Genomic DNA, 23,343 nt, shown 5'->3' on the forward strand with positions numbered 1-23,343 from the left:
GGAAACTGTAGCAGTGCAGAATTTCTTATGAATTTCTCCAGTTACTTTTTATAAATGCTGTCTTGGATGACAGCTTAATGTGTACCACATGCAATATTTATTCTTCTTCAGTGTCAGACTGTCTAGCCATCCAAGGGAATACAAAGAATGTCACTTATTAGGATAAAAGCACAAGGAAGGTAATCAAGGACATATGTAACATCAGCCAATCATGCCCTATTTCAACATCCCTATTCCATTCATAACAGTTCAACAATTATTTGCTTACTGATAACTTGCTTTCAGGCTGTTTGTGTTCACCATAATGGTGGTTTGCATTTATTTTGCTCTTTAGAATTGGACACTTGCTGTGCCATACGTGTTTGTCAAAACTTTATATCTTCTGTCAGAAATGGTTTAGCATATCAAATAATTTCTATTTGTCAGGAACTACCAATACAACAATCACTAACCCTTGATGTCAACAGGGCACTGAAATAACTATAAAACAGCAAATGTATAACTATTAAGCATTTCATAGGAAAAAAATTCTATGATACACAGTTAAGAAAGCTGTTGTTAGTAGCTAAGCCACACTCACATACATTCCCTTGCATATGGCTAAGAATGCTTAATAGCTGTTGCTTTTCCTTTTGTTTCAGTTTTTCAAGATTGTGAAGCTGACAGAATTTCCCTGTCTAATCTTGTGGTTTTAAAACTATATATGCACAATGTCTAAGTAATACCAAGTCACATAAAATATATACTTGGCCACCTAAACAAATTTCACTTAATAACAGATTTAAAATAATGTCCTATCATATATCATAATCATGAAATGTGTAATTGTAGAAACACAGTTACTTAATCATACTTAATCAGAAAACTTTAACCAGGTATGATTTCAACAATGTATTCTAGTAACATTTAAAAGCTTTAAAAAGTTCTAATTTCAAGAGACCTAGACAACTAAGATGTTTGTTTACCTCTAAATACAGAAAGGGAACAAATGGTTGATATTCTCTATATTTTCTCTCTTGGTCTTTTTTCTCTTCTGTCTCTTATCTCAGATTTCACCTGAAGTAAAGTTCTACGATGCAAGACATATTCCATACAAACTATTCTATACAATATCAAAATAAGACCCAGAAAAAATACTTTTAAATAATAAACACTGTTAAGAATTCTTCTTTTCCAGTCTACATCTACAGAAATGTCTTGTAAACCACTGATTTTCTTAGTTACATAGTGTTACAATGTAATTGCTTATAGGACTAGGGAAAAATTCATTTGAACTGAGTTGGAAAGGTACAAAATTAGTCTTGATTAACAAAAAGAGAAACAGCAAAATTTCTAAGTGCTGCTTTTCCATTTAAAATCACTCCAAACATAAAATTTGGTACTTGTATTTCTAAACAAATTTCTAACTGGATCCCAGACTAAAAAAAATAAAATTCCTTAAGGTGCAGGGAGAGAGGAAACAAAAATACAGTGAAAGGAAGGGAAAATGTAAGTTACCTTATACTTGTAAATGTGAGAAGACAACATTACAATATTGTAAAAAATAAAAGTATATATATTTAGGAGAAACAGAAGAAATAGAAAATTGCTATCTTTTATTTCTTAAGCATTATTAGGTTAAAATAAACATTTTAAAGACTTTTAACTTGAGCTCATGAGAGAAAGTATAAAACATTTCACTGCATTTATAGCATGCTTTTCATGCAACAAAGAGTGCACAGAGATTTTTCTGTGTTAGTTGTATCCTAATGAAAATTACAGAGAAACTCATACCTGCTGGAGAGCAAACATAATTTGCAGTGTTTATATAAGCAGGACTTAAGCTGGTTAAAAGAATTTACTATGTAATTACAACTGTCAGAAACTATAGATCTATCATATGTATGCTTTTTCATCATAACATAAAAATTAAATTCCAAGATAAATGGATCTATTTCTACTAAAGAATAACATTTAGTATATGTAAAATATTTTAACTCTCATTATTCTATAAGAAAATTAACATCCTATTTGATAGGTGAGGAAACAAGGACTATAAGGAAACCAACCAAAACTATCTTGAGTCCTGCATAAAACGTTGCATTTATGTTTGCTTTCTAGCTGGTATGGGTTTCTATGGAATTTTCACTAGGACACAACTAGCATAGAAAACTCTTAGTGCACTTTTTGTACCATGAAAAACATGCTATAAATGCAGTAAAATGTTTTATACTTTATCTCATGAGCTCGAGTTAAAAGAAGTCATTAAAATGTTTAACTAGGTTCCTTCATCTCTCTGAGTAAATAGGTAGCTATTTGCCTTCCAATGTTGTTATGAGGCTTAAACCAAATAAGAGATCTATTTAAGTGCCCCAAAGTCCAACACATATAGATACTCAACAGATGAGAGTCATGATTTTACCCAAAATTTGGATGTATGTATACATACATCCAAGTATTATTTTGGGTAAAATAATTTATACACACACACACACACACACACACACATATATATATATACGTGTATATATATATATATATATATACACGTATGTACGTCTTTCTATTATATTTCTATGCACTAATATAGTACAGATTCTACAAATGTCTGTATTTCAGCTAATAAAAAGAGATATGCATACATGTGCACACACACATGATTCCCTATTCCCAAGAAGGTCTCAAAAACAAATCCAAGTTACTGAAAATGAAAGGAAATGGAATAAATCACTATGGTTAAAAATACACAAACAAAGTAACTAAGTGGTAGAAGTACTTATTTTTAAAAAGGATTGATAATATGTATTTTATATGTAAAAATATATAAACTAACCAACCTTCCTTTCTTCCTTCCTTTAGGCGAGGCAACCCTTGGTTAACCTCACAGATTGCAAAAACCTTGTCACCTTATAGTCTCATATGTTTTATTTTTTTACGCCTACAGCACGTGGTCTTCCCAGATGGTCTCCCATCCAAACACTAACCAGGTCTGACCCTGCTTAGCTTCCGAGATCAGACGGGCTCGGGCTTGTTCAGGGTAGCATGGTCATAGACTAATACATAAACCATTTTAACTGTTATCCCTATGAAGGCTATTAGATTGGAACATATTTAGAAAACAGTTTTCAGAGGTAAGTCCATGAAAATAAAGTTGCAGTTTTAGATACAAGTTTTATATTACTCTTCAGTTGGCCTTCTCTAATCAGGTTATAGCGAATTTTTAGTATCCAATTTTATAGTGCACCAATAATGTAACAATAACAAAATCTTATCTAAATGAAATTCATAGTGATAGGAAATATGGCTAGTATATGACCTATTTTTCAAGCCTTGTAAACCTTTTTCCAGCATCACCAATGCCCAATGCTGTACTATGGCACAGTAAGATGTAAAGAACATGCGCTCTAGAGACAAACTGTTTAGGTCTGAACCTTGGTACCATTGACTAGTTATGTAATCTTGGCCACGTTCCTCAATCTCTCTATATTTGCCTTGCCTTCCTTAAAATAATAATGGTATCAACTTTAAAGGCTGTTGGGAGTCTTAAATGTAACTGGAATACAGTTAAGTGTTCAGTAAGTGTTAATTGAGGCCAAGCACCACTAAAACAACACTTTAGGCATGCATGTGAACTATTTGCCATTGCCTTATTTTATGATATTCTCTCATTTCCTTGTTCATTTATACATCAACTCCCTAACCTGTGGCAGTGAAGATAATTCTTCACAAATTGTATGGTATGCTAGAAGCAAAAAAAAGGGCAAATTCAACTTATTATATTAATATATAAAAATGGAACTGTGGCTATAGCTATGTTTTCTACTTTAGACTAGGGACCATGATGCAATTTTTAGTTTAGGTTTCAATAAAAGCTACTGTATTTTCTCTACCAAAATTTTTATATATGGTATATGTTTTAAAATAGATTCTAATGTGGATGCTAAAAATGTTGCCATAACATTATTATATAGTTAACAAAATTACAAAGCAAGGCAAAAACAGCAGCAGCTAAAGCTTATTATCCCAAGAAAAGAACTCAGTTGTCGTCTTGAGAATCATTTCCTTTTATTTAACTACAATCCAAAACAATTCGGTGGAGATATTTTCTGATTAAACGTAGCAAAATACTAAATTAATTAAAGCAGTATTTTCGAAGATTTCTAAAGATTCACAAATATAGCTTGTACAGTCGTACATGGAACAACACAAATATTCAAGTCGAATGGCTCTATTCTGCTACCTGCCTGCTATAAGAACTTGGGCATATTCTGTAATCTCTCCAACTGCCTTATTTGTAATATAGGAATGATAATATCTATGTTTCAAAAATGTTCATAGAACTTTCATATAAGTTTCATCTATTCCATTGACATCTCACCAATTTGTAAGCTCAAAAGGGTACCTGCCACATAGCAGGAACTCAATAAAACATGATGGTTGCTATACATGTCTTTTGGTTTGGTACAGGAAAATCTAAATCAATTAAATTTTAATAAGAGGGTAGGGGCAGACAGGCAAAGAAGAATGGTACAATCTAAAAGGTAACAGTTTTAAATATAAATTGTGTATGAAAAGTACTAGTGACCTGCACATTTCAAACATCCAGATTTGTTCTTTGGGAAAAATCTTCGGAAACATTTTTTAAAAAGCTAAAAAATTATTACCAACAGATGTTATCCAATCGTTTCTTTTTAAAATTCAAAATGAACTAAACCCAAAGACGTTTCCACTGACTATACTGTTCTTTCTAAAGAATTTCTAAGGAAAATGTTGATAATCATCCAGAATTACTGATGACTATCTCTTGATTTTTCTTACCCCCACTCGATCATTGGTTTATTATAAAAGGATGTGACTCAGGAACAGCCAGAAGGGAGATGAACAGGGCAAGGCATGGAGAAAGGGCACAGAGCTTCCATGTCCTCTCCAGGCAAGCCATGCTCCCAGAATCTCCTCCACATGTTCCCCAATCCAGAAACTATCCCCTTGACTTTAATGACAAATATTTCAAGTACTGAAAAGATACCTTTGTATCTTTATTAATGGAAACATGTATCTTATTTATCTCTCTGCTAGCTTACCCCCATTCCTAAACTAAAATGCAGATCTCTTCATCCAATGATGAAAATACTTCATTTTAGTAAAAATTTATTTCAAGGCCAAAATAATACAGTGTCATGAGGGCCATCTCAAGCTTTGTCTGAGGATCCAATGAAATGATGTAAGATGAAACACTGTAAAGTTTTGACAAATGTAAGTTGATATTATTCTTGGTATAAGTTTAATCTACTTCTTTGAAGTCATACAACAAAAGATTTTGAAAGAAGTGCTTTATAAGTGGTAGTGTGTATCAGCAATTTGCTAGACAAACATGAAAAAGGGAAGATAAAATTCAAAATAAATTTATATAATTGCAAATATTACTTTAAAAGCTGCTTAAAACATGTAGCACTCCAAAATATTTCTGTACTATAAGGAATGAACTATAGCAAACTAGAAAATAAATAATGGTCATTCTTAAAATCCCCAATTAAATTTTAGAACACATTTAGGATATGTTTTAATATTCATTTAATCACGATGTATGTGAATAAGAATTTATGAGTTCTTCCCAAGTGGTTGTCTTCACATTTTATTCTTTTTGATGCTCCATCACACTTGACTTTGCATTTACTGTCTCCTCTCCCTGGACTGAGATTTTCTCACATTCTCTCATGGTGCATCCTCTTACTTCATAAAGACCTTTTCCTGACCAGCCAACTAAAATAGCAACCTTACCTTGCTTTATTTTTATTCATCATCCTAAATCATTTCCTGATATATTAAATATTTGTTTGTTGGTTGTCTATTATTCCATGAGACAACACACCTTACAGGGACAGGGTTTTTCCTGTTTAAAGGCAAAGCCTGGGAGAGGTGAACTGCTTCACTGGCCTCCTGGGCTGCCTGCAGATCCCCGGCATTGGGGTGGTTTGGGGGTCTAGGTTTATGTTCATAAGGAACATAAATTTAAAATTTATATTCGTAATGACATTCTTATGAAGTTAATTTCTCTTCTTGATAAAATACTAAAAAGACTGACGGATACCAATGTGCAGCCCCAAACATATAGCTAAGGTATGCTCGAAGTTCCTACGTTAGTTCTTTGGAATATATTTTTAAGCAGAATTTTAAAATGTGATAAAATGGTCACAGATACCAAAATGTGTCTCACTCAAACTGCACTATTTCTACTACACTGTGACTTTGAGGGTATTCCCTAATCTAATGTTTTTGATGGAAAAATGCTTTCTTGGTCAGTTTAGAATACAGAAATGCAATAGTTTGAGCAATGTGTCTCAAATATAGATATTCCAAATTCTACAAATAAGTCTTATTTCCACTTTGTTTTTATTTTAGTGAGAGCAACAGCTGCCCACTATGAGGAAACATGGACACATGGTAAGATCCAGAAAAAAATGTATTTTCAAGGGGTAAGAGATATGGAAGAGGGAATATGAGTAGAGGAGAAGACCAGGTCTTATCTCTACCCTACTCCAGAGAAGTTGCTCATAAACTGGGTATTCGCAACCTTGGGAATACTCTGTATAGTTCCACAGTTAGACAAAAATTCTATCATGACAAACCTATATATGAGGGTTGAGAAGATACTATATGTTTGCAAGGGCATCTTTTCTTTGTCAACTTGCTATAATCCAATTCATTAAAATCATAAAACTCTAGCTCTGGAAGGGAACCTTAGAGATGATCTCTTTTAATTCTTTACTAACCTTTACTGCATCACCTCCCCACCCCCCAACACACATATATAAATTCAAAACAGAGAAATTGAGATACAGATCACAATGGAACTGTTTTATAAGGCTTTTAAAAAAAATAAACACCTATTTTAACAAAATTATGCTATTTTAACAATTGAAGGATGATTTACTCTAATGGAAGACAAGGAGTGACAATAAAATCCTCTAAGCTGCAAATACTGAAGTCACAGGGCCCAATCTGAGAGAGATGGGGCTGAGGTCATATGGAAGATGGTGGTGATATCATGGGAGTCTTATTGCTACTTACTGCACAATAGAGATGATTCCTAGTTGTTTGTTTTTGTTTCGGAGGACAACTTTTTCAAAGCATGGGATTATAGCTGTAAATACACAATTGACCCTTAAACAACACAGGTTTGAACTATGCAGATCCACTTATATGAGGATCTTTTTCAATAAATATACACTTGGCCATCTGTATCCTCAGGTTTCACAAGCACCAATTCAACAAGCCACAGATTGAAAACAGTATTTTCAAATCTAGATTGGGTCTCTGTGAATGCTGAGAGCCAACTGTATGCACTGTTCTACACCATTTCATATAAGGGCTTGAGCACCCACTGATTTTGGTATCTTTGGGGGGTCCTGGAACCAATCCCTCTTGGATTTCAAGGGACGACAGTCAAGTTTTGGGAGAGTCAAGTTATACGCAATATTTCGGCTGTGCAGGGTAGGGTGGGGGTCGTTGGGTCGTTGGTACCTCTAACCCCTGTGTTGTTCAAGGGTCAACTGTAAATGCAATGCATTTTGTTCCTTTTCTGTATAATGGAAAGAAAAACCAAGGGAAAGTCTTTTTTCTATTGTATTCATTTTGGGAAGTACTGTTTAGAGGGAACACATTTTACTTGACCATTCTGATGCACTGTCTTCAATACACAAAAGGCTAAGTAGTTTGCCTGAGGTCAAAGAGCTAGTTAGCAGCAAATAACAACAATACTAACATTTCAAATTCTAAAACAGTAATGTTCTTAATACACCAGATTTCCTGATAATACATACTACCTAATTTACAATTGGCCACATGCTCAAAGTTTCTCAGAATTCATTTTCCTTACAGAACCCATGTTATTAATGGTACCCAGCATTTTAGTCTCAGCTTCAGAAGTCTATCTAGTTGATAATGTAGTTGAACTACGACACTAACTCCGAAGGTAGACCTTGTGACTGGAGAACACAGGAGAGAGCACAGGAGAGAAGGGCTGAGAAAATAATACTTCTATCCTGCAGAAGCAGGAGAGAACCCAAAATAGCACTCTCTCCTTTCCTTTTCTACATCTTTCTCCCAGGAAAAACTGTTATTCAGATCCTGTATACTGCAATAAGGATCCATTTTAAACCCTTCACAAGGCCCTGCCCTCTGTCTTTTAGCCCCACCAGCCTAAGAATTCAAAATTCTCCTCTACCTTCACCAACTACTAGTCAAAACTCCAATTTTGAGTGTAGCTGATCTCTACTAATATTTTTAGAAATAAAATCTCACTCAGAGGTCCTTAATCTCTGGGGCACAGATTTTTAATAATATTAATAGTCTCTGAATTATTCACCAAAGTGAATGGGGTAAAGAGCAAGAGAAATTCCTTGTGAACATGAATCATTTGTAATCTGAAGAACACTGTATAGCTGTAAGCCAAACTTTGCCTTTCACTTCTCAGATTATATATATGTGAGCATATACGGGGAACCTATGTTTAAATTTCATAACACTTGTTTTCTTTTAAAAGAGCTTTAGTCTCTTAAAGTTGAAAAAAAAAACAAAACTACAAAACTTTTCCTTATTATATGGAGTGAAATTCTTCAGCTACTTGAAAAAAAGATGGAAGTCCTGACATATTTGATAAATTATATCACTCATTAATCAACAGATAAGACTAATGAAGATAACTGTCCCTCCCCAAAATATACCACTTTTTCAAATTCAGTAAACTATCTTGCAAATAGAAATTATTAACTATAAATAGTACAGGGCGAAAATGCAAATAGGCAAGGGGCAATTCCTAATACACATAACATGGTACGTCAATAGCATTATGTTCATATAAAAAGATGTGCTCTCTTCTATAATTATCTTTTTCATAATATGGAATCAGAAGTGTGATTTGGTTTCATTATAACAAAGTGCTCTGGGGCACTAAAACCTCTCGACAAGAATATGAAACTGCTGAAAGAGTAACCAAAACCATTTAATGAAAACCGGAAAGCAATTTATAAGTATCATTACATGTACACATATATACATATGCAAAAGAACATTTTGAGTAAAAAAAATCCAGAATGAGCAAAGGTCTTTTCCCTCCCACTTCTTTCAGCCTTCTACTTCTTGTAATAAAAAGAATGTTTTGCTTTAGTATACTCCTTTTAACTCTCAAAATTATGATCAGAGAAATTATGATTGATTCCACAAAATCCATTTGCCAGAAATTATTTGAAATCCTAATTCATAGTGCATATGATACTGTTCCAAAGCTTTATCATTACAAATTAAAAAGCAAATAATTGAAAAATATCTAGTAGCGAAAACAAGAAATTTTAAAACAGAGAAAGGGTCTCAAAAAAATATTTTCTTTTTATATTCATTTATAACTTATGTCAGTAAAATTAAGAATTTTGCATAGGAGTCCACTGATTTAATCAATCCCACATTTTTTTAAAAAGGGAATGCTCAGTTTAGACTTCCAGAATACTCTTGACCTGCCCTCTCACCCTCCTGTCAAAGGAGCAATAAAGCAGTAGTCCTCATAAAGAAATCACCACTAAAAAAGTATTTAGGAAAACCATTACAAACTATAGCTTATAAAATTTAACTCTGCTAAAACAAAAACAAAAACAAAACTCTACACACGTTAAAATAAACCTACCAACATTATGTTATGATTTCAAGTTGGTAGGAACACACTCAGAATTAATAATGTATTCTCATTGCCTTCATGTTAGGTACTTCAAGATGAAGCTCACACAAAACCCCCCCAAAACTTTATAAACCACAGGTGATAAAAAAAAAAAGAAATTATAATCCCCTAAAAGCACTGTATACAATATTTCAGAGCTTTTACTATGATAAAGTGAAACATTTAAAAAAATCTTATACATGTCAATCTTGTTTTATATAATGTATGTTCCTGATAGCTTTAAATAAAATTGAATCTAATTTGAATCTACTTGAGAAGCTTCTTGGACTAAAATTAATAATTTATTTAAGAATAATTAATCATTCATTAATTTTATTTGTTTCAAGTAAACTAAATGTATAACAATGTGATTTTTCTTTTTTTATATATTATGATGACATTAACAAAATCCAACAAGTTTCAAGTGTACAATTCAACAGTAAGTCATATACATATTGAATTGTGTTCACCACCCACAGTTAGATTTCTTTCTGTCACCACAAATTTGACCACTTTTATCCTATCTACCTCTCTCCTCCCCGCTTTCCTCAGGTAACTACTAATCTACTGTCCATGTCTATGAGTTTATAACAATGTGATTTTCCTAAAGCAGCATACCTGTGCTAAATTTCTAGCTTCAATGAATAATCTTGTCAGAAACTGATGGCTTCTTAAAATAGTTTTACAGAAATAGTTTTATATTTATAGGTATATGTATACATGTACCTATATGTATATGTAGATATGTATAGAGACATACAAAAGAATATGTCAAAATGAAAAACACTTTCCCCTTCACACATAGTTGCTGAGATATAGTATCTATAATTCTTATACACAGTTCAAGAAATAAGAAAATATTGGATTTATTTCACAATTCTCCCCTTAACGAGGCATACAATGTATAGTAACGCCAAACTGTTGTTATTGTGTATAAATTATGTGAAAAACTAACAAAAACAGAAAAGTGGGGGTGGGAAGACTAAATCATCGCATAGTAAGAATAAAACCTTTTTCTATTTAAAATTTATTTAGTGAACCTGACACATTGCCCCGATCATACAACAACTTAAAAGACTTTGCTAATATTTGTCCACCTATCTGAAACCAATTTCAACACTAGAATTCGTTCTTATATAATACTTACATAAGCCAAAGGGTAATGTTCAGTGACCAAAAGTCTACCAGGGCACATACAAATATGTGTATTATACACACACACACACGCGCGCGCGCGCGAAGCCTAAATGTCTTAAATTTTAGTTATATTTTCCAGTTAAATAAGAATATATACTATAATATACAATAATATATAATTATCCTTTACCAATAGTTTTAAGAGAAACATCATTGGAAGCTATGTAAGTATACAAAATACGGTAGTTCCTCTTATCCACAGTTTTGCTTTCTGTGGTTTCAGTTAGGCACTGTCAACCTTGGTGCGAAAACACTACATGGAAAATTCCAGAAATAATTCTTAAGTTTTACATTGTGTACCATTCTGAGTAGTGTGATGAAATCTCGTATCACCCCTCTCCACTCACCCGGGATGTGAATTATCCATTCATCCAGGGTGTACATGTTGTATACGCTATCTGCCCATTATCACTTAGTAGCCATCTTGGTTATCACGTGAACTGTTGCAGCATCGCAGTGCTTGTGTTCAAGTAACCCTTATTTTATTTAATAATAACCTCAAAGTGCAAGTGTAGTGATGCTGCCAATTCAGATATGCCAAAGAGAAGCTGCAAAGTGTTTCCTTTAAGTGAAAAGGTGAGTATACCAAAATATTTTCTGGGAGAAACCACATTCATATAACTTTTATTACAGTATACTATTAAAATTGTTCTATTTTATAATTACTTTGTTCATCTCTTACTGTGCCTAATTTATAAATTAAACTTTATCATAGGTATGTATGTGCAGGAAAAAAACATAGTAGATATAGGGTTCAGTACTATCCACAGTTTCAGGCATCCACTGGAGGTCTTGGAACGCATCCCCACAGATAAGGAGGGATACTGTACCTAAAATTAGTTTTTCTAATGATTTCATAATTGAATGGAATATACCACTAACAGAATAGCAAAGGTGCAAAGATTGATGTTTAAACCCCTAATTAAGCAATGATTTGAGAGTTCTACTGTTTTGTACCTGCTTGACACCATGACTTAGTAGGCAAGCTCAAACGAAAATTAATACTGCATATAGTATTATCTTAGTTATAAGTAACGACTGATTATGTTTAGAAAAGGAAATCGTCAAGTGTTCAAAAATCACTGGCACCCACCAAACACAAAAATAACTCCTGTATACTTTTATTCATTCAAAGAACAGCAATTTGTAATAATAATAAAAAAAAAAAGTTTCTGTGGATTCCTTTACAACATCTTGATTCCTGTCATCTGCTCATAACACAACTATAACTAACCCAGCTACCATGTCAGCTTCTCTTCAGGGGCTAGGTCTTATTCATAAATCAATGAAATGACTAATTCAATATTGTTAAAACTCATGAGTAGATGCTTGGAGCCATTCCAGTTTTTACATCTTTCAAAAGGTCAATACACCTACTCAATATCACAATAGACTTCATCTTTCAAAATGCTTCCCTCTTCTCTAAAATTGAAAAATAACGTTACAGTTTAAATTTAAAGTGAACTTTACCTAGTAATTAAAATGTTCATTACTTCTGAAACGGTGACCCCACTTAAAATATAGTTTTAGTCTTTGTCTTGTGGCCAAAATCACAAACCCCTCCTCCCTCTTTCCTGACCATTTAAAATAGTTTTCTAGATCTAAAAGACCCAGGAAAATATTTATTACTGTTTCCTGCATCAATCTTAATTTGCTATAGTAATGTTACATAATAACCTTAAAAAACAAAATCTTTTTCTTTTGCTAAAGGAGCAACTAATGCAAATAGAGCTTAGATATAAACATTTCCAAAAAAAAAAAACCACTATGTTAACACAAATTAAAAGGATTTAGTACTTAAAATATATTTTAATTATTTACATCTGCATGCAGTGTTATAAATGATGAAAACCTAGTGTTCATATCCTTCATAATAAAAATTTATTCTGCACTTTAATACAAAGGCTATGTTGCGTAAACAGAGGATTTAAAGCTATAGCAAAGTGGCTGAATGAAAGGCAAATGGCAATCTTTCTGGCTCCAGTAGATGCCATTCTCTATCACACAATGTTTCCCACTCATAAATACATGACAAATACTTCCTCAATCATTTTTTACGAGCAGGGATGCACAGGGGGTAGTCAATGGCTAGCTTGAGGGAAAATAGGAACAGCAGGCGGCAGAAACTGTACAGAAAATGGCTATGTGGTAAATTCTCTTCTGGAACATCACTCAGTTACTAAGTCTTTGATCTTTCAGCTACAATTACACTAACTTCCACAAGATATGACCCTCCAACCCCCTAAACATACATACAACCCAAACAAGATCATTAGCTATACATAAAATCTAAAATTTGGTTTTATAAATAAGATCATCCATACCTCTACATTTTTATACATTAAAATCTGCTATTTAGACGAGAGTTTACTTTCAATTGGCTATAACCATATCATCATCACAACTGGTCTCACAAAAAACACGGGGTGTCTGGCGACAGCTAAATCACAGACTGGCGTCTCCCAAACAGTCTGTCTACCATTAGGGTCTGGGAAATGGTATTTACTATACAATTAGAGCCAGGGAGTTCTACCTGTAATCATCCAAATACAGGTGTGAGAAGCCCCTTTGGGCAAGGAAACTGACTCATCCCTTTTCATGTAAACTTTGATGTCTGTATTGTTTCACGAAGCCTCAGGAAACCTTATCCTTTATACTACAATGAGAAGATTTATTAACTAAGGTCAAGTAATAAATTTTAAAATTCTTTCCCAAAGGTAACAATTTTTAACACATAAATCATCAAAATTATAAGAATATGGAACAAGACAGAACTGATTATTTTAAATTTAATTATCTACTGGAGGACACTGATCAGTCAGAACTAAATTTTCATGGTAAGTTTATGCTTTCTAGAATATTACCAATAAAGAGGCCCAATTCAGCTTCCTATCAGGAACACAGAATATCTTACACTAATATCAACAGGGCATTTTTAGATTTTTAGTTGCAGTAATTTCACAGAATTTATTCTAATGATTTATTGGAGTTAACCATCTGACATTAATTATTGTTTTGGCTTCCAGTCTATGAATGTTTATTTTTCAGTTTAAAGCTTCTCACTCTTTGATATCATATGGAAATGAGAATTTTTAATGGAAAATTGAAACCATGTGTATCTAAGTACTTAATGAAGTACAGGGGAAAACCGACAATATATTTTAGGAGAATTCAGACATTTTGCTTTGGATAGTTTTGATTTGATTTGTTTGTTTGACGTAACAGTATAAAATAGTGAGGGTACAGTGAGGCAAGTCAAAGCGAGTGCTATGTCAAATGTGTACTGTCCGCATGTTACACAAACGTGATATTTTTGGAAGTTATTAGTGAATGAAAGGCAAAAATGATAATCAATACATGAATGTATAGTTTTTACCTTTGTACACTTTTAAAGTATCTGAAACAGATATCTGGTCTTCCTCTCCACTCTCACAATTTTTTAATTAAAAAAACTTTTTTTTTAAAGCATTTAGTCTGGATTCTAAAATTTATGCCCAACTATAATCCCAAGTGGATATTTTAAAGTCACATATAATATCAACACAGCTAGAAATTCCTAGATTAAAACTTTTTACTGCTCCAACTACATTTATTCTCGTTTTGCAAAGGAAACAAACAATGCTGTCTATTAAATTTAAATTTGATAAGTAAATATGAATGATTCAATACTGCCTAATTTAATCCTTTTAATTTTTTCTTAAATTCTCTCAGTGTAAATTAATTAGGAGACTCATCTTGGAAAGTAAACATCAGGGAAAGCTTTTTTCATCCATTTTAAACTTTTTAATAAGAGGAAAAATATTAAAATCAAACATAGCAGTAAGTACATATGTATGTGTTTGTATGTGTACAGATATATGGCTAGGTATATCTGGAGAGGAAAAACTCACCATTTGTTTTTCTTTCTTATGTAGTCTTTTTCAGAAAGGTTAACCAAGTAGACCATTGGTTTTGAAGTCAGAAATAAATGTTTATTCAACACTTCTATCTAAAGTGGGAAAGAAAGAATTCTTTTTAAAACTTGAGTAAATATTGAATAAGTCATTAAATAGTTTGCAAATAAACTGTTTAAACAAGCAGCTATTTTCATTTTCATAATTCTTGTTTCTAAAAGATTAATTGTTATATCAGGAGAAGGGGAAAAAAAGATGACAAGCCTGGGAATAAGCCATCAGTGATAGAACGAAAGTTTAACTAGATATAAAAATAAGTGTAAAATAATGGCAACTCTGATTTGTTCTCTTAGAAATCAAAATTAAGGCAGTAATAGATGGCATGATACTTATAACTTACCTCTTTGTCATTCCAATCATGATAGAAGCGAACAGGTTTCTTTTGATCTATAACCCAGGATTTGACTTTGCACATTATGTCCTACACACAATTAAGAAAAAAGTAAATACAAGGTGAATACTAAGCATTTAGATAGCAAATATTAAAATTAATAGAGAAACTAAATCACACAGATAATTATTTTCAATATCTCACTAAAAAATCAAATACCAATGAAACGTTGTAGCGTTAAAATATTAATATATAAAATGAGGAATATTAGCAAAATTAGTGAAAGTTAAAAATCTCAAGACAATTCAACTACAACAAAGACTACAGAAGTTAGTAATATCTCAGCATTACCTAGTAATGCCACTTGCAAGATAAACATGCTATTAGGAAATAGAGAGGGGTATACTAGAGAGACTGAATTACAATTTTTTCCTTAAAAAGAAAAACTAACAAATAGATGAAATTGAGCCTATTATTGATAATCTACTCTCCAAAATATTAAATCAACTCACCAAAACCCTTTTTATTCTGAATTAATTTTTTGCCAACACCTTTTCCCTGCCCACTTCTCCTGTCCCCACTTCAACAATCCACCCTCCCCCCCACCCCAACCTGCCAAAGCCTCCATTACACAATGGCAAGAGCCCTGCACTGGTGACCTCCAACCAGCTGCATTCACTTTCAGAACATCTCTCTCTGCTGGAAATCTAAAGGCCTTTTAGTTAGCAAGCTAGTGTGCATTCAGAAGGAGTAACTGCAGGAAGAGCCCAATGTGCTTTGTTTCTCTGGCCTTTCTTCACAGAAAGATTAATCATCTGTGAAATGGAAACGGCAAACAGCAAGTGACACAAACTGAACCCTTCAAGCCTTTCCTCATCAGTTTTGTGGTTCTGAATCTAAAAGCTGCGTGTGGCAAGGTTCTCCTTACAGGCAGGTGTTAATAAAAGGCTCTAGGGTCTGAAAGGTCAAACTTAGCTCTTCCAGAAGAAGTGCATTTGAGAGTCATCTGTTTTTTTGTTGTTGTTAAAGATAATTTATGGATGTTTAAAATATGCATTTTTCAAAATTTATTATAATACACAATTATTACTAATAGGTTTCTTGGAGTATCATCGATGGATTTTTCTTTACCATAAATCAGTTATTCATCTATAAATATCCACTTGTATAAATTACCTCAATATTTAGTATACCCTCCTACCAAATCTTGCTGTTATCAATGGGAAAAATAAGGAAAAAGCCTTATATCCTTAGATCCTGATTTAAAACACTCCAGGAAAAGGACTTCCCACAGATTTTAACAAGGAAGGGGCAAGCTAAAAACTTTTAATGAAATCTAACATGTTCTGCTTAAGAATAATCACTTTTACTCTTCTATAACTGAATTTCACTCATAAATGTTTAAAAGTGGCTAATGTAACACCATTTCCTACAAGGAGAAGATCAAAGTGCTATATTACAAATGCATTATGATTAAAAAAGCCCTGTGCAGCCTTGCTATTAACTGTTCTTTAAACCCTAAAAGGCTTCCCATAGATCTCACTTGGCACTGCATATACAACCTTTGACAAGTAATGTAGACCATTTTTATTCATTGCCTAAAATTGTAGGCAATTATGTGCGTCACACTGGCCACCTGCAAATTCTGAATGCCTGCTCCAGTCGTCAGTGCAAAAAACTAATGTCGGAGGGGATTAATCTAGGGGGAGAGAGTCCTCTTTAATGGCTCCAGCAGGTGAAATGGCCCAGCTGGTTACTATGATGAGTGGCCAGAACAGCTTATGTAGAGACACGCAACAAGATTATACAAAAGAAGGAGAAAACAGTGGTACCATCTTATATTTGGTTCCATTAGTTTTTTCAATTAAAGAAAGAAGAAAGAAAATAGACAAAAGAAAGCAAAACCAAAAATACAGAAGGAAATCAAATTTTAATCATATAAAAAGTGTCAAATACTTTCGTAACTACAAACATTTTTACAAAACCAAAGGGCCTCAATAAATAATGATCACTAGTGAAGGAATTTCAGTATTTCTCTCATTTTAAATTAACTAGACCATCACTTCAGACATAGAAATCTTATCACAAAAGCTTTTTGGCATTAGTTATGTTTTTTTTCCCTCTTCACACCAACATATTATATTACAAATTAGAGCACTCAAATTTTAAAGAGAATTAACTCATAAAGTTCTCAAACAGTATATTCACTAAAGCTATGTTCAAATCCTTTTAGAAAAATTTCTAAATTATAACTAAGTTTTTGAATAGTTGAAAATAAAAAGTTTAAAATTTAAAATATTTTATTTTCTACCCAGTTCTTAATTATCCCCACAAAAGATTTAACAGCCAAGAAAAGACATCAATTTTACTTAAGACAAATAAAAAAAAATTGCTTTCAGATAAGATTATCTTATAGAAGTGATTGTATGGTATAGTTGCAATGTGCTGTTTTTCTAAAAGTAAAAAATTTAATTTTAGCAAAAATTAGAAGATGTTATAGTCCTTATTTGAAAAACTTCTAATCAGATGAAAGAAAACATTTGGACTTATTTGTAAATAATACTTAAGAGATCGACTAAATTTTTTTCTTATATTAACACATATATTAATAATTATGGTCAAAACAATAAAAAATTCCAATTCAGTGAATTTGGTTAACTGAAAAAAAAAATCTAATACACACGTAATCTAATTTTAACAAACTAGAACACAGTAAAAACATAAAATAAAAACACTTTAATACTTGATACATTAGAAGTTACTTTAGGATTTCATCTTTCTTTAATAATATCATTATGTAGAAATACAGATGTAGAAGGAGGAATGTTTTGATAACTGTAGCAAGTTCCTCATTTTCAAAATAAATTCTGTACATGATGGAGATTGTGCAAAAATTCCTGGTCATTTTAACTTTTTGTTTACAAAGCAGTGATATGAGTATACTAGTTCTAGAGGTAACAACTTAATGCTTAAGTGTGGGAATAAATCCTAGGTCTACCATTCACCAGGTCTGTGACCTATTACTTCATGACAATACCATCTACCTCCTGGGGGCTGTTCTGAAGATCAAAACAGATAATGCATAGATGGTGTTTAGTGCAGTTCTTGGCACAGAGTAAGTTCTTAATAAATATGAGTTGTTGCCGTCATTATTGTGATTGTTGAAAGATTAAATATCAGTGATCTACAAAATGGCAATATATTTTCTTGGGTACTCCTTTAAAGCACATATACATCTTCCACATTTGAATAATTGTTCATTAGTCTTTTTCTTCAAATTTCTGAAGGTTACCAGCAATACTGGCTTTTTTAGAGAAATCTCAATTTGGCTTCTGGTCTTAACATTCTACAAGAAGTACCTTTTGCTGAATAATTATCTTTTAACTGCAAAGAAACATAATCCAAACTCACTTTGAATACCTCGCTCTTCTACTTTTTACTCTTCTGAGTGCCTCATATTTCATTTAGAAATGTTCTATTTTCTTGATGTATTATTATTGTTAATAGCGGCTATAATGTATTTAGACTCAGGGAGGGTATGTGACTTGTTTAAATTCCCATAGGTAGTAGTAAGTGGCACAGATGAGATTCAAAACCAGGTCTAAGTGACTTGAAAATTCATGTTCTGTCCTATCTCCCTGGCCTATTTCTCTTCTTTATTGCCTTTCTAATTGCTCCTTGTTTAGCGTAGGCATTCCCAAGGTTGTTATTCAAAGTCCTCATTCACATTCCAGGTCACAAGAGAAATATTTGAGTATAATATCTGATTGCCAATCCATGTATCAAAAAAAAATTTTTTTTCTTTGCATAAAATAACACAACCCAGTTATTTACTAGACTTTCTAAGACTAAATACTACACTTCTCTATTTTGGTACTGTACAGTTCCCATAACAGGAATTATTAATCTTTGATCCAAAAATGGATTTCAGGGTTTCCCGAACCCTGAAATTGTATATAAAGTTCCGTGTTTATGTGCCTTTGAGGGATGATAGCACATATCTTCCAAATGCTTTTAAAAGGGATTTATGATCTAAAAATGCAAGCACTATGGCTGTGACTCTGTGGCAATACTCAAATGCCCCAATAAAAGCCTAGTAAGTAAATGTTCCAGGTCCATGGACTCCCAGACCTGAATTCAGACACTGACCTAAAACTTGCTTCAGTCAGACCCTATACTCAAAATTCATCCCTCCTGATCAACACTGTGCAGTTAAAAATTCTAGCCACTATGTTTATCTAACACAATTCTAGTTAAAAATCACAACAGGGATATTGGAGAATATTATAAATTGAATATAACATTATTCTAAAAGAATGACTTGCTTTATTATATTTTTAAAATTAACCATAAAGCTACAGTAATTAGAATATAATTAGAATAGTGTGATACTAGCACCAAAAGAGAGGTATAGATTAGAAACAACCTAAAACCCAATAATTAGAGATTTGCTAATAAATTATGGAATATTCATATAACAGAACAGTTTTCATCCATTAAGACAAGACATATCTACATATACATTTTCATGGGAAAATGTCCAAAATATATCGCTAAGTGAAAAAAAGCAGGTTTAGAACAATGGAATAAGTTAAGAATATGGATTTTGTTATCGAACGGATTTGGGTACAAATCCTGGCTCCACCATTTTCTAGCTATGTAACTTTGGGGCAGTTACTCAATCGAAGTCTGTTTATGTAAAATTAAGATAATAACTCCAATTCAAAATATGGTGATTGTGAGAATTAAATGAGAAAATACATGTAAAGTAACTGCCATAGCTCTAGGCACATAGTAAATATACAATAGATACTAAGTATTATTATTTATGGCAGAATGTTTAATGTGATTCCATCTGTGGTTTTGAAAGTATACATAATACATTAAATAAATGTACTCAAGAAATGAAATTAGACAAATGCCATATCAAACTGTCAGCAACAGAAATCTCTAGAAGATTGGATTCCAGAGAGACTTCCCTTTCTCCTTTCTTTTTTGATTTATCTTTAATCAGTATATATCATCTTTAGAATAGGAAACAAAACAAAGGTATATTCACAGAGTGAGGGGGTAGAGAAGACTTCATTTATTCTCTGGCCACCATCTGTAATCCTAAATTTGATGGCTAAATGGACAGACTTGGCAGTTTATCAAAGTGACTCACTTTTATTCTGTAATAATTATAGCCTCCAAACCTGATACTCTCCTCTAGCCAAACTCACTGCCCTAATACCTAATGCTCACACCCAGATGAACTGACCTATGGTGGCTTTAACACACACAGCCAACAATGCACTCAGACCAGAGGAAGAGACGCAAGGCTTCCAGCTCCAAACAGTCTGGCTGGAAGTCCACTAACATAGCTTCTTCCTGCTCCAACCCAAAGTATCCCCTTTAAATATTCCTAATCTGGGCTTGCTCTCACAAAAGAGACCTCCATTTTATGTTATAACTTGATATTTAGGATCTGCTTGAATCAGAATATTAAATATTTGTTGCTCTACTGGATGAATGCTGCTGTTTATGGAGACTAGAGTGCTGATCCCTGACTATCATCTTTCTATTTACTTTAGTGACTAAAACTCCCAGAAAAGAATTAAGCAACAAAGGGTGAACTAAGACAACTGGCAGCAATGCTCTTCATGGCTGTGTGTGTGTGTGTGTGTGTGTGTGTGTGTGCCCAGCCTAACAGAGGTGGGAGCAGAGAGATGCATGTGTGTAAGGGGGATGTCCTTAATAATTAAAGTAATAGGTTAATAATCTGGGTAGAATGTATATTAGAAGTTGTGGGTTTTCGGCTATGTGATTCACTACAATAAAGAGTGAGAACTTAGCCTAGCAGTGGCCCTGGCCCCAGGCAGCTATAATGTTGACAACGGGAATGAACACCAATTCATTCCTGAGCTATAGAGCTCAGCAGAGAATTTGACCATTACTGAGAAGAAGAAGGCAACTATCCCTATCATTCCTGTAAGAAGACTGAATGGATTCCACCATGTTCAAGAAAGATGGTGGGGGGAATCCACAAGCTGATTTTAATTAAAAAAAGGCTACTGGATTAGTAAAGTCCTAAAGGAAGAAAAAAAATAATCACACACTCTTTCTCTCACTCTTCCTTCTCTCTCCTTTTCTCTCTCCCTTTCTCTCCTCCCCACCCCTCGCTCCTTGAATTATCTAGCATACATGGCAGAATTCAAAAAGCCCAGCATCTATGAAGCAGGAGCAAAGGCCATAAAGAGTACACAGTGAGGTCAGAAAAAATGAGTAAGATGTCAAGAGAGTTAACAAACTAAGAAAGATTTTTAAGGAAACCAAAACCAAAGAAGGAAAATAACCCAAATTGGAGATTGAACTGATATGGCAGAAGATAAATAGTAGTTTGGAAGTCAAATGTGAGAAGAGGTTATACTGAAGTATAACATATACTCAGTGTAACATACATAAATTACATACAGCTTGGTGAAGTAGCACAGAATAAAGACATGGCTGTAACTACCACCCTGATAACATATAGAATATTATTAGTAATGAAGTCACAATGTTCCACTCCTTTTCAAAGATAATCAACTATCCTGGCTTCTTTGCATTACAAATTAGCCCATTATTGGAATTTATAAAAATAAAATCATACAGTATGTATTATGTTCAGCTTCCTTGTTTGATATTGTGAAATTCATCCATGTTGTTAGACGGAACAGTAGTTTGTGTTTTCTTTGCCATGTAATATTCCACTGTAGGAATGGTCCATAATTTATTTATCCATTCTACTGTTGATAGAAACTTAGGCTGTTTCTGCTTTAAAGTTTTTGATGCTATTAAAGCTATTATGAATAAAGCTGCTATAAAACATTCTTGAACATGTATTTTGATAAATTTGTGCATGCATTTCTCGGTATATACCTAAGATTAAAATTGCTTGGTCATAGGTCATATATTTACTCAAACTTAGTATATATTGCTAATCAGTTTTCAAAAGCAAATGTACTACTTACAACGCCCATCAGCACTGTCTGAGAATTCCATTTGCTTACCATTCTTTCCAACAGTTGGTATTGTCACTTTTCTTAATTTATGGTAAGTGTGCAGTATTTCACTGTAGTCTGAATTTGCAATTCCCTAATGATTAATGGGTCATTTTCTTTTTCATGAAATACTTGTTCAAATATTTTGCCCATTTTTCTATTGGGATGTCTTTTTTTTATTTATTTGCAGTTCTTCGCATATTCTGTAGACAAGTTCTTTTAGATACTGCAAATATTTTTTTACTCTGTATCTTATGTTTTCTTTCTTGTTTAACAGATGGCCTAATTTTAATGTAGTCCAATTTTTTCCAGTCTTTCCCTTCATAGTTACTGTTTTTTTGTGTCCTGTGTAAAAAAAATAATTATGTATTCCAAGGTCATGAATATATTCTATGTTATATTACAGATGTTTTATTCTATAAGAGTTTCTCTTTTTACTCTATGTAAACTTTATGTGTATACTGTGAGGTGGGTGAGGATTTATTCTCTCTCCCACAAGGATATCTAACTGAGCCACTACCATTTCTTGATAAAAGCATTCCTTTCTCCATTACTTTTCAGTGCCATCTCTACCACAAATTAAACTGTGTCTGTATATATCCTTTCTGTTGTATTGGTCAATTGTCTATCCTTGACTGTCTTAATTACTGCAGATCTATAATAGTCTTGATAGAAGGCTGATGTATACCAAGTCCTCCAACTCTGTTTTTCTTTGAGGCTATCTTGCCTATTTTTGGACCTTTGCATTTCCATGTAAAATTTAGAATCAGTTTGTCAATTTCTATAAAAAAAACAAACATGCTGGGACTTCAACTGAGATCTGCTTGCATCTATGGATCAATTTTGGAGATATGACATCTTTAAAATATTGAGTCTTCTAATCAAAAACATGGTTTATTCATTCATTCATTTCTCTCAATAATGTTTTATAGTTTTCTGGGTAGAAATTTTAGAGAACTTTCCCTAGATTTATTCATAAGTAGTTGAATTTTTCGAATGCCTCTACAACTTGCATCTTTTTAAAATTTTTTCTTTAAGTTCTGGATTATGAAATAGAAATAATTTTTTATATTGACCTGGTATCCAACCACCCAGAATTTCATCTACTAGTTGTAGTGGTTTATATCCCCGGTTCTGTCATGTTTTCTAAATATA

General features: G+C 32.9%; 1 protein-coding gene and 1 pseudogene across 3 annotated transcripts in view; both read right to left on the reverse strand.

The window, feature by feature from the left end:
* Positions 1-23,343, reverse strand: part of OLA1 (Obg like ATPase 1) — a 148,182-nt gene that overhangs the window by 29,954 nt on the left and 94,885 nt on the right. For all 3 annotated transcript variants that reach the window (XM_039855964.1, XM_039855965.1, XM_039855966.1), the window contains 2 exons: positions 15,176-15,256; positions 14,773-14,870 (listed from right to left, as the gene is read on the reverse strand). In XM_039855964.1, coding sequence (XP_039711898.1) covers positions 14,773-14,870; positions 15,176-15,256 — 179 coding nt within the window. The remainder of the gene's footprint in view (positions 1-14,772; positions 14,871-15,175; positions 15,257-23,343) is intronic.
* Positions 2,915-3,033, reverse strand: LOC120597371 (uncharacterized; annotated as a pseudogene).

This window comes from Pteropus medius, unplaced genomic scaffold (genome assembly GCF_902729225.1).
Source record: "Pteropus medius unplaced genomic scaffold, Ma_sr-lr_union100, whole genome shotgun sequence".
NCBI lineage: Eukaryota > Metazoa > Chordata > Mammalia > Chiroptera > Pteropodidae > Pteropus > Pteropus medius.